The sequence below is a fragment of the Amblyraja radiata genome, chromosome 2, assembly GCF_010909765.2.
Source record: "Amblyraja radiata isolate CabotCenter1 chromosome 2, sAmbRad1.1.pri, whole genome shotgun sequence".
NCBI classification, from domain to species: Eukaryota; Metazoa; Chordata; class Chondrichthyes; order Rajiformes; family Rajidae; genus Amblyraja; species Amblyraja radiata.
In genome coordinates, this window is record NC_045957.1 from 57852846 (window position 1) to 57866103 (window position 13258).

Sequence of the window (13258 nt, forward strand, 5' to 3'; positions counted from 1 at the left end):
ATTTCTAGAGGATATTAGATCTGTGACCAATTTTTTTAAATATCAAAGACAATGAGTTTGAGGGACGGGATCCCAAGGTCATGAATACAAATTTACAACGTCCTCCAGTATAAATTATAGAACTATGATTAAAAAAAACTCTCACTCTCCGCCATTTCCTAAAAATCAAGTAAGTAATCTCTAAACTAATCACCACTTAGTTATGTGTGCTGTAACCTAAAAAAGTTCAATTTATATGACTTTGGAGAAATAGGGATTATAAAAAGTGTACAATTACTGATTTATGCACAATATCATGAACACATTTGATAAAGATAGAAATGATAAAGTACGAATTCATTAGCAAGATTCTAAAAACTGGTTCCTCAAAAAGTTATACCCCTTCCAGACAGTGTAATAAAAAAGATATTTATCTAATCAAGCACACTTCATCTACATTGCAGCCCACATGTATTTACACCTACACAATCATTTATCAAACAAAGTACTTACATAATTATTAATATACATCTCCCACTTGAATTTCACCTTTCACAAATGTGTGGTTTTATATCATCTACCTTTAAAGCTCACATTTGGTAATCATAAAATTAAAATTATAGATGATTCCAAACTAAATTACTTGAGGGAATCCAAGCTAAGACTATAAAAATAAATAACTGCATCTAACATAGTATTCAATTATCTGTTGTAATCTAATGTAAGTGTAATCTTTAAATAGAATGCAACGTTTATAATAGGAGATGCTTATGGTAAATTCACAATTTGCTTAATCTTCAGCCTATTTTATACTTTTCTTATTTGCCAGTTTCTGCATTTCATTTTCCTTTCAGCCACTGACATTTCAGTATAACCTTTCTAGCGAAGTCTTCCATTCCAGTTGTTTGCTCTTGGATGCGCAATAATGTAAGACCTCCAGCTTTTGTCACAGTTGGACTAGAAAGTGTTTAGAAAGGGTAGTTTGAGAAGTGATGTGCTCCTTTTGCTATTTACATGAGATTTCTTGAGTCTTTTCCAGGGACGTTCTGAATGCTCCCTCTCCAATTTTAGTGATCAGGGGCCATGGACTATCCAGACCTGGTAGGGTTGTTGCATATTTTAAAGGCAGTCTGAAACTTTTCTTCTGTCCAACTGGTAATCCGTTGCTGCGACAGGGCTGTTTCGAGTGCTTGGTATCGGGAATATGAACGACACGATCTTCCCAACAGAGGAGATATTCAGAGAGTGCTGAGCACGAGGGAGAAGTGAGGAGTCAGTGATTGGCAAGGGGATCTGTGCTCTCTTTCCCACCCATGTAAGCTCACACAACTTGAGAAACACACCCACACATTTGAGCATTAATGTCAATGCAGCAAAGCCTGGTCTCCAGCTCTGTGTTGTGGTTGGTGTACATTGGCAAAGTATCCCACATTGGAAACTACACAATGCTTCAATGGATAAACAGTTCTACAGACATTTAAAGGCCGAAGTCCAATTGCAAACCAATGATCACAGGAATAGGCTTTTGAACAGCTTTTTACTTTTAAACAGAAAAATGCATCAACAGTGATTCTGATCGAGAGAGAAATGGCCAAACAGAATGATCCTATGGGAGCATGAGGGGGGGCATCTGAAGCTCACAAATTCCCATCCTGCAAGGCAGGGCAATATAATTATCAGGGCAGGTTTTAAAGAAAATAAAAATGTCAATGTCAAATAGGAATGAGATTTCAGCCACATAGGAGCACTGCAGGCACATCCAAAACCCAACTGAAAGCAAGGAAAAAAACTGTACAATGGAAACAAGTATTTACATTGAGATCGACAAGGGAGAAACAGTTTGTAATCCAAGATTGTTGCCATCTCACAGTAAATGAACTATTGTAATAAAGCATAACCAGTTGGCATGGACTTTGGCTTTTGTACTACTCGCGTCATTCTAGATAATGATCTTGAGCCTGACCACTGTTACTAATGCTACCAAGCGACTCAGCTGCTCACACTAGTTTCAATTCTGATTTATTAACTATTGCAAAATCCTGCAATGATTCTTTTCCGACCGGAAATTTTTTAACTATTAATATGTACTCTTAAAAATTCAATTCCTTTTCCTTGATATTAAGGCTGGCCTTTCGTGTTTAACTGTACTGCAAAACAAATTACACAGTAATTCCTATACTTCTCAAACCCCTGTTCAATAAGCGAGTTCGGTATTCCGACTGCGCATGCCCAGGTCATAGGTCACTCGTGATAAACATTCTCGGCAGCTGTGCTGCTGCATGTGTGCAGGCCTACGTTTCGTCCTTGGTCGGGGTCGGCTCCGGGTCTCAGACGCTGCGGGCGTTGTTGAGTTGCTGCTGGGCCGTCCCTGTCCCTGTCCGGGGGCGGCCCTGGGCTAGCGGGGCGCCGGCGCAGGCGGCCCCAGGCTTGCAGCCAACGCGGGGAGGGGGGAGGTGTTGGCTCTAGCTCGGGTTGGCCGGCAGCCCTGAGTGGTGGCTGCCCCAGGCTTGCAGCCGGCGCGGAGGGCAGGCGCTGGCTCCGGCTTGGCTCTGGCTACCGGAGGGACCGCCAGCTGGGCCTCTCGCCTTGTCCAGTGGCTCTCGGTTGGCCCCCTCAGTGCCGGTCGGGGCCGAGCATCGGTCATCGGCGGGGATGCACACAGGGTGCATCGGCGGGTCAGGCAACATCTCTGGAGAAGAGCCTCAAACCGAAATGTCACCCATTCCACAGACAATAGACAATAGGTGCAGGAGTAGGCCATACACCCCTTCAAGCCAGCACCGCCATTCAATGTGATCATCCACAAACAGTACTCCGTTCCTGCCTTCTCCCCATATCTCCTGACTCCGCAATCTTCAAGAGCCCTATCCAGCTCTCTTGAAGGTTTCTAGAGAAGCGTCCTCCACCGCCCTCTGGGGCAGAGAATTCCTCAGTTTCACAACTCTGTGTGAAAAAAGTGTTTCCTCATCTCCATTCTAAATGGCTTACCCCTTATTCTTGAATCCGGGGATGCTGCCTGTCCCGCCGAGTTGCTGCAGCGTTGTGTGTGTGTCCCCGTTGATGGCGGGTGCTCGGCTTTCGCCGGCGCCAGGAGGATTGGTCGGCGGCTGCTGTGTGGGGCGGGGGGTGTGGCTGCCGGTCCATCAGGGAGAGGGTTCCTCTGGGGTTGGGCTGGAGTTGCACTTCTTCTCCACACTGGCTGTGGGCCTGGGGCCGCCGATGCTCTGGGACGATGTACAGTCGGTCCGGGGCTGTCGGTTGGCCCCGCAGGGTTGAGCTGGGGTTGGCGCTTCTTCTCCGCGTTGGCATGGAGTCTCGTCGGTCCGGGGTCGCCCCCGACCTCTCCTGCCGCCCCACTTGTGGGGATGGGACACTCGGGGTGGGTGGGTGGAGACGGACGGTCCAGCAGCGCCCCGGGTTCGATCCTGGCTGCAGATGAGGCACGGGTCTGTGTGGATGCAGCAGCGCAGCTGCCGAGAATGTCTCTCCGCCGGTCCAGTCTCTCCTGTCTCCCACTCGCATCTGCCCCCTCTCTCTCACTGTTACACCCCGCTCTCCTGCTACCTGGCACACCCGTTCCTCAGATTAAATATATTTTTACACATAAATTATGAATAAAGATAAGAATTTATACACAGTTTATACAGCCAGTAATTCGTTCGTTTTTTCTTTATCGCAAATAACCGTTGACAAATCCCATGATTCCTTGCTTTTTTCAGAATACTGAACTCGCTTATTACAATAAGGTGGTGCATCATGTTACGGCAATCTGGGCAGCCACATTGTCTTAAAATGTTAACAGTTACTGTGATAGTATTTGTTAATTGTTTAGTGATATGCAACATAATCCTTTCTCATCACCAGAGCATGAAGAATTTAAGAGGAAATCAGCCCAAAAAAGTTGGAGAGAGTTAAGGAAGATTTAAAATCTACAATAAACCCTTTTTTTTGTTAAATACTGCATCGTTTTCAAGGCTCAAGTGATGACAAAATTCAATCATTACGTAAAGAAGAGCATAATTTGTACTAATCCTGATCCAGAGTTGCATCAATTTACACAAAATAACCACTTCAAATATTTTACTGCAAATTAGAGGGTCAGTGATATTTTAAATTATTTTTGACTATTTTTTAATTCACACTCCAGATGGTGAGATTGTGCAAGAACAAATCCAATAGAAGCACAAATTACTCCAGAAAATCATAGCTTTGCAGAGATAATGTGTGAAAAATCTAGTTAATCCTAGAGGATTAAAAAAATGCCACCGAAACTGATCAGGTATATTAACCGTTTCTCGCTCCACAAATACTGCCTGATCTGCTTGGTATTTTTAGCTCCTTGCTTGTGAGGAACTGACATTTGTTTTTTGATCACTGGTATTCAAATATTTAGAAGATGAATTTTAAATTTTCATTGCATTATATTTATTGTTGGCGATGAAAACCATCACAAAAAGGATCCCAAGAAGTGATCAACAGTTTAAGATACTTAAAGAATTTGTGCGCTATTATTTCACAAAGGATTAGATCACCATCTAGTGGAAAGATATATAATAACATCTTGCATTCGTCCAAAAATCTGAAGTATAAAACAAAAATTCTTGAAATCAATTAAGACTGGACCCTGCACAGCAAAGATCACAAAATGTCCAACGATTTCTGACATGTTAATACTATAATACTGACAGCAATCTTGGTAATTTCTGTGCCCCAGGTTCAATTTGCTTGCATACAATTTGCCATGAGCAAGTAGACAAAGTAAAGTTGGATACACCTGGGAGTTCAATGTGGGTGCAGAAACCTGGGCTAATTTCTCAGAATGATACGAACTTACCAGAAAATTGCACTAGATCTTAATTGGTGCAAATGTTACTTACCTATTGATAGTCATGAAAGACAAGAAGGGGTCTTTTTTTTTTGACAAATTACTCAAGCGGGTTAAGCAATATCTATAGAGAGGAGGGCATAAACAAAAGAGCAGACACGCGATGAATGGAGGAACTCCATCACTATATCTTGAGAACTGATATGGCAGAAACAAATGGCAACAATGGCACACTTGTACGCTCTCTCTTCTTAGACAGATGTCTACTCTCCCACAATTCTCGTCATAATGCCATCGGAATAGCTGCATCAAATTGTCCCAACAACATCTAAAGAAGTACCAGTTGATGTATTATACTTATATGGATTTTAAGAAACTCTTTGAAAAGGTTATTGTGCAAAAATTAAAGAGTTGGTTTTGGGGGAAATGCATTAGCATGAACAAAACAAAACAAAAAACAGTGAACATCAAGAAAATAGAGAATTGCAATATGTGTTTATTTGCTGGTGATAGGCAGTATGAGTGGGATACCACAGGTGTCAATGTTGGATCCAGTTACTCAATGATTTGGATAATGGAATCAAATGTAATATCTGCAACAAAACTAAGCAAAGTGGGATTATAAATTGTGGAGCCTATACCTAAACAACCCGTCTTTCCAAATGCATGTAATCTTATCCCTCAGAATCCCTGCAGAACCCATCCATTACCTCACCTACTACAGATGTAATTCCAAGATCCCTCAACTTTATATCTTTCTCCAAAGTACAACCAGAGGAAAAACCTTGCCCATCTCCTGCGGCTGCAAACATGGATGTAGACTTTGGTCTTTGAAAGACCCTATTCTCTCCCTAGTTATTCTTTTCCCCCATAATATACTCAAACTTTACTTAGATTCTCCCTAATCTTATCCACCATAACTATCCACGTCCCCTTTTATCCTCCTGACTTCCTTCTTAAGTATATTCTTGCATCCCCTCAACTTCTCCATATTTTTTTCCAGAGAATGGTGAAGCCGTTTCCATGTTGAGTAATTTAATTTTTCTGATCTGCTTTATCTGAAAAACAATTTCCTTTATTCAATATAATCATGTTACATATTTTGGTAAATGTACTTGCTCTGTCCTCCTTAAGATTGCAAAACATCCTCTTTTTCTACTGTTCTGAAGAAAACACACATCTTAACGTTTCTCCTGTCATATACTGTACAATTGCCAAAATCATTGATGATTTTCTATACTGTCATACATAGTGGAACAAATGTCATCAAATTAAAGATTTTGTCTCTACAGTAAACTGTTTGGTACCATACCATTTCAAATTGTGTTTCTCAAAAATTATCCAAGAATGAAACTTAAAAAAAACAAATAACACCTTCAATTTACCTTCAGTTTATAATTTTGTAGCTCTTCTCTAAGGAAATTACATTCTTGGTTAAGAATCTCCAGTTCTTGTTTTAAGGTTTGCACTTTCAGTTCATTACTTGATTTTTCTAAATCCCAGGAATTATAGGTTCTGTTCAGATGATCCATCACTACAAAGTAAAGAAGAATATCTAAAAACAATGACTTTTCAACAAAGCATTTATCAACAATGTAGGTATTGCCTCTTAATAATGTTTTTCTTTTGTTTAAAAAAAAAATTTAACTTCTGTGCACATGATTAAGTTTGATTAAAAGCTTATATTAATCATAGTATAAAAAAATAACCCATTCATTATCTCCTTTACCAATTTAAATATGTATTATTCCAAAAAATCAATAATGATCTCTTGTGTCAGGTTGGAGGGAAGCTAGAATAACACTCATATCTCTATGTTCAAGAAGGAACTGCAGATACTGGAAAATCGAAGGTACACAAAAAAGCTGGAGAAACTCAGCGGGTGCAGCAGCATCTATGGAGCAAAGGAAATAGGCAACTCATATCTCTATGACTTTAAAACTCTCATTGTGTGTGTGTGTGTGTGTGTGTGTGTGTGTGTGTGTGTGTGTGTGTGTGTGTGTGTATATATCTTTATATTTTCGCCAAATCGCTACGCAGTAACGATAAAATGTTTACATATTCTGACTCACATTTCCCCCTCTAAGCAGTGATCAGCTTCACAAGATTCAATATTTCACGACTTATTGTTGATTAAAGTTTAAAAAAAAGGCAAAACTGACTTTTAGGCTTCGACTGATGACGTCACAATGAGGTGGGTGGCCACGATGGCTCGGGTCACTCGGCGCCCATTTCACACACAGAATATTCCACGAGCTTCAAGTGACGTCAGGGGAGGGCCGCATTTAAATTAACGTTCCGCTTTTTCCGACCCGGGCTTCTACCCGCGATGGCCCCGGCTGGGGTTTTACGTGGCCATCAAGGAGGCATCGAGACAGCGGCGGTGAAGGAGACATTGAGACCGCAGCAGTGAGGTCTCCTGGCTGTGGTGAGGCATCGCGATGGTGGGGCCTCGCGAGGGTGGTGGGGTCCAGGCCATTCGGTTGGCCCGGCGGCAGTTGAGCTGGGGTTGCCGCTTCTTCTTCGCACTAGTTGTGGGTCTGGGTCCGCTAGCGTCATCGGTCCGGGCCTGTCGTTTGGTCCGGAGGGAGTTGAGCTGGGGTTGTCGCTTCTTTTTCACACTAACTGTGGGCCTGGGGCTGCTGGTGTCGTTGGTCCGAGGCTGTCGGTTGGCCCGGTGGGAGTTGAGCTAGGGTTGCCGCTAAGTTTTAGTGAGGTCTATAAGTTTTGATTTTCACTTGTGAATTTTATTTTTTCATGTTCACGTTATAGGAGTCCCATTCGGCCCATCGAGTCATGCCATTCAATCATGGCTGATCTAGGCTCCTAATCCCATGTTCCTGCCTTCTCCCCATAACCCCTGACACCCGTCCTAATCAAGAATTTGTCTATCTCTGCCTTAAAAATATCAACTGACTTGGCCTCCACAGCCCTCTGTCACAAAGAGTTTCACAGATTAACTACACTCTGACTAAAGAAGTTCCTCCTCACCTCCTTTCCAAACGAGCGCCCTTTAATTCTGAGCCCAGGACCTTTTCACATCTACTCTATTCATGCCTTTCATTATTCTGTAAGTTTCAATGAAATCCCCCCTCAATCTTCTAAACTCCAGCGAGTAGAGGCCCAGTGCTGTCAAACGCTCATCATATGCTAACCCACTCATTCCTGGAATCATTCTTGTAAACCTCCTCTAGACCCGTTCCAGTCAGCACATCCTTCCTTGGATATGGGGCCCAAATTTGCTCAAATTTTACACCACACAGCTGTTTTTGCTTTCTAGTGAGATTTCCAAAAGCACAGATAACTCTTCAATAACTTGAAATTCAAGCTCTAGACACCACATTGATGGTAGAACAGTTCAATTATGAAGGCATCATATCTATACTTTGTAAACGAGTAATCTCACCGAGTGAAAGACGTTTGGTTTGTTATTTTTATTCCCCAACTCTGCAATTCCAATAGATGTATAAGATCATGAGGGGAATGTGTGTAAATTTATAAGGGGAACAGGTAAAATCCAGTATTTAACCCAGAATTGGGGAATGAAGACCCAGGGGACAAGTGAGAGGGGAAAGGTCTTAATAGAGACCCAAGGGGAAACCTTTTCACACACAGATTGGTGGGTACATGGAACAAGCTGCCAGAGGAGGTAGCTGAGGCAGATACTATAACAGCATTCATTTATTTGGACAGGTTAATGGATAGGAAAGGTTTAGAGGGATATGGGCCAAATGCAGGCAGGACTAGTGTAGATGGGGCATCTTGGTAAGCATGGGCAAGTTGGGTTGAGGGGCCTATTTTCATGTTGTATGACATGACCCTTCACAATTACTGAGCCAAGGTCAAATAATACAAGTCATAACTCAAAGATTGAATCTGAGACATTAGTGACAGTTAGGGTAAACACAATGTAGAATATTCATTGCTAATCTATAATCTTATTCTCCTAGACTGGTAAGACTGCATTTTTTGCAACAAACGCAATGATGTTTTTAAATGTTATATCCTAGAAAAATGTACCTTGATTGGTTTCAACTTCACTTCGTAGCTGAAGAATTTCTACTTCTTTAGCCTGTAGCGTTTCATTCAGAATTCGGACAGAATCCATCTGATCCTTGACCTTTATAAAACAAATTTATTTTTTGACATTGAAAATAAGTACATCTGCAAGATTTTCACTTCATTAAATTGTATATCACACTAAAAAAAACACAAAATGTAGTCAATGTTTGATGATCGCATGGCTAGTTGGGAAAATAAACTTATCACAAACAGGAAACAATAGAAAAGACCATAGAATCAGAAGATAACATAAAAAATATCAACACAATTTCATAAAAATCTCCCTCCATTTGTTATCATAGGAGAGCCTGCAAATACCCCATGTTACCATTTTCCTGACAACTCATAGGACATGGTAAAAGGTCACGAACACAACAATAAATTCAAAATTACCAGCTGCAGTTGTACATTTAAATCAAATTTAAAATTTACATTAAATTAATCATATACCACAAAACAATGATATTCTCTTGATATTTCTTTTAAACACGCCTTTCTACTTATTGTAACTGGAACACAATACCAAGACACATTATTGGATACTACCATTCTTTCCAGTTTCTGTCTCATCTTGTCTCTTTCAATGCAGACTTCCCGATAAACCTGGTAAGCTTTATTCACCTCCTCCTGTCCGAAAAAACCTTTCTCTTTGTCCATAGATGCATTAAGAAGCTGGATGCATGGAACAAAAAAAGTTTTTTTTTAAGCAGCAGTTCACATAAATCATCCATCATCTGTTCATATTCCGACAAGTCAGAAATTAGGTCTTAAATTACCATAACAAAACAAAGTGCTAAACTGAAAAAGTGCTGGTTGCATCTTTCAAACAGAGTACACCTACATTGATTCAATTTAGCTGCAGTGCTTCCAGAGTATTCCCTGCCATGGCAATTCAAGTTCTTGTCCTGGTGTTTTTAAAATGTTGTGAGGGGATCTTCCTCCCCCACCCCAGATTCCCTCTAAATCTCCCCCTTCTCACCTTTATGCTTTGCCTCATCTAAGACAGCCCCAGCTTGGGGGAAAGGATTTTAACCATCTACCCTATCTAGCTCCCATATCTATCTATCTTCTATATTACTAAATCTCTGTTCTTGACCGCTTTTGGCCGTCTGTGCTGCGATTTCCGAGAGAACGCCGCCACCTATGGCTGTCATTTTGGCCACCTTGCTCAGAGCCCCCCTCCGCCGCATGTGTGCCGAGGATTTTTCCCGTCGATGAAAAATGACAGAGATATTAATGTTTTTACAAAATTGCCCATTCTCTCTGCTGCCCCCGATGGTGGCAGGGGGAGGGACTATAAAACCAGGAAGTGGTGCGCCTCACTCACTCTTCAAGATGGAGGAAGGCAGAGGGTCACGTTTCTCTAAGCTGTGAATAACACTGAACACATGTCTACTCAAATGTGAGTGCCCTTAGTGGTTCTAAAATGCTTGCAAAAAGTGTCTATTGGCTCTAAAATGTTTGCAAAAAATGTCTATTGGTTCTAAAGATTGCAAAAAATGTGTATTGGTTCTAAAATGTTTGCAAAAAGTGTATCGGTTCTAAAATGTTTGCAAAAAGTGTCTCTTTTCGTTCTATAATGCTTGCAGAATGTGTCTTTTTTGGTTCTAAAATGCTTGCAAAAAATGTCTAGGTTCTAAAATGCTTGCAAAAAAAGTATTGGTTCTAAAATGCTTGCAAAAAGTGTCTATTGGTTCTAAAATGTTTGCAAAAAGTGTTTCTTTTGGTTCTACAATGCTTGCAAAAAAATGTCTATTGGTTCTAAAGCTTGCAAAAAAATGTCTATTGGTTCTAAAGCTTGCAAAAAAAATGTCTATTGGTTCTAAAGCTTGCAAAAAAATGTCTATTGGTTCTAAAGCTTGCAAAAAAAATGACTTGGTTCTAAAGCTTGCAAAAAAAATGACTTGGTTCTAAAGCTTGCAAAAAAAATGACTATTGGTTCTAAAGCTTGCAAAAAATATCTATTGGTTCTAAAGCTTGCAAAAAAATGTCAATTGGTTCTAAAGCTTGCAAAAAAATGTCAATTGGTTCTAAAATGCTTGCAAAAAAGTATTGGTTCTAAAATGCTTGCAAAAAATGTCTATTGGTTCTAAATGCTTGCAAAAAGTGTCTATTGGTTCTAAAATATTTGCAAAAAGTGTCTATTGGTTCTAAAATGTTTGCAAAAAGTGTTTATTTTGGTTCTACAATGCTTGCAAAAAAATGTCTATTGGTTCTAAAGCTTGCAAAAAAATGTCTATTGGTTCTAAAGCTTGCAAAAAAAATGAATTGGCTCTAAAGCTTGCAAAGAAAAATGACTATTGGTTCTAAAGCTTGCAAAAAAAATGTCTATTGGTTCTAAAGCTTGCAAAAAAATGTCTATTGGTTCTAAAGCTTGCAAAAAGTCTCTATTGGTTCTAAAATGCTTGCAAAGGTGGGAGGGGGAGGGACTATAAAACCCGGAAGTGGTGTGCCTCACAGTCTCTTCAAGATGGAGGAAGGCAGAGGGTCACGTTTCTCTGAGCTGTGAATAACACATGTCTACTCAAATGTGAGTGCCCTTAGTGGTTCTAAAATGCTTGCAAAAAGTGTCTATTGGTTCTAAAATGTTTGCAAAAAGTGTCTCTTTTGGTTCTACAATGCTTGCAGAATGTGTATTTTTTGGTTCTAAAATGCTTTAAAAAAATGTCTATTGGTTCTAAAGCTTGCAAAAAAATGTCTATTGTTTCTAAAATGCTTGCAAAAAAAGTCTATTGGTTCTAAAGCTTGCAAAAAAAAAGACTATTGGTTCTAAAGCTTGCAAAAAATGTCTATTGGTTCTAAAATGCTTGCAGATAGTATCTCTATTGATTCTAAAGTGTGTGCGCGTCGTCTGTCTGTGCGTGCGTATGTATGAGTTGCTGTGTCTGTGTCTGTGGATGAGTGTGTGAGTGTCTGTGTATGAGTGTGTGTATGTGTGAGTGTCTGTATGTGTGTGAGTGTTTGACTGTGTCTCTGTGTATGAGTGTCTGTATGTGTGTCTGAGTATCTGTGTGTGTGTGTGTGTGTGGAGAGCCACTAAGAGTGCATGGGGGGAGATTGAGGGGAGATGGACTGAATGCGTGTGGGGGAGGGGAATGGCATGGAGCAGAGTGGGGGGGAGAAGGGAAGAGGGGTGACTGAGTGAACTGCCACCACCAGCTGTGAGTGACTGGGCTGCCAGCCCACCAGCCATGAGTAAGTGAAATGCCAGCCCACCAGCTGTAAGTGACTGAAGTGCCAGCCCACCACCCATGACTTAGTGAACTGCAAGTCCAAAAATCCATTCAGTCCACAATGTCCATACTAGCCCTCTGGAAACCAGTTCCTTCAGTGCACAACAGCCTGAGTGACTGAGCTGCCCGGCCAGAGTGACTGAGCTGCCCGGCCAGAGTGACTGAGCTGCCAGCCCAAGAATCCATTCAGCCCACAATGTCTGGAAGCCAGTCCCTTTGACCCACAACACACATACTAGCGTTCCAGAAACCCCCCCCCACTGGCCAGCAATATTGGAATTGGTGGAGAGGTGGAATATTGCGTTGGGGGACCAGCCCTCCCGTGTGATGCTGGATCTCTGTCATTTTTCACCGACGGGAAAAATCCTCGGCACACATGCGGCGGAGGGGGGCTCTGAGCAAGGTGGCCAAAAATGACTGCCGTAGGTGGCGGCGTTCTCTCGGAAATCGCAGCACAGACGGCCAAAAGCGGTCAAGAACAGAGATTTAGTAATATAGAAGATATACACTTTTTGCAAACATTTTAGAACCAATAGACACTTTTTGCAAGCATTTTTGAACCACTAAGGGCACTCACATTTGAGTTGACATGTGTTCAGTGTTATTCACAGCTCAGAGAAACGTGACCCTCTGCCTTCCTCCATCTTGAAGAGTGAGTGAGGCACACCACTTCCTGGTTTTATAGTCCCTCCCCCCTGCCGCCAGTGGGGGCAGCAGAGAGAATGGGCAATTTTGTAAAACCATTAATATCTCTGTCATTTTTCATCGACGGGAAAAATCCTCGGTACACATGCGGCGGAGGGGGGCTCTGAGCAAGGTGGCCAAAAATGATGGCCGTAGGTTGCGGCGTTCTCTCGGAAATCGCAGCACAGACGGCCAAAAGCGGTCAAGAACAGAGATTTAGTAATATAAAATAGATTATACTCTGGCTAATGAAAGCAAGCACCCATATACCTTAATCGCCGCAATATCTAATGGTGCCGCCACATTCAGGGATGAGTGTACACCAAGTTCCTTGCTTTTATCATTACTCCCTTGAGACTTATCATTCACTGTGTACATCCTACCATTGTTTGCACTCTGAAAATGCATCACCTCACACTTGCCAGGATTAAATTTAATTTGTGATTGCTCTGCCAAAATTCCCAGCTATCTATAA

The 13258-nt window shown here is 41.5% G+C and overlaps 1 protein-coding gene across 1 annotated transcript in view; it reads right to left on the bottom strand.

The window, feature by feature from the left end:
- The window catches only part of azi2 (5-azacytidine induced 2), a 61007-nt gene that overhangs the window by 33919 nt on the left and 13830 nt on the right, over positions 1-13258 (bottom strand). Inside the window, exons 3-5 of the mRNA XM_033047229.1 lie at positions 9413-9538; positions 8825-8924; positions 6190-6338 (exon numbers count right to left, since the gene is read on the bottom strand). Coding sequence (XP_032903120.1) covers positions 6190-6338; positions 8825-8924; positions 9413-9538 — 375 coding nt within the window. The remainder of the gene's footprint in view (positions 1-6189; positions 6339-8824; positions 8925-9412; positions 9539-13258) is intronic.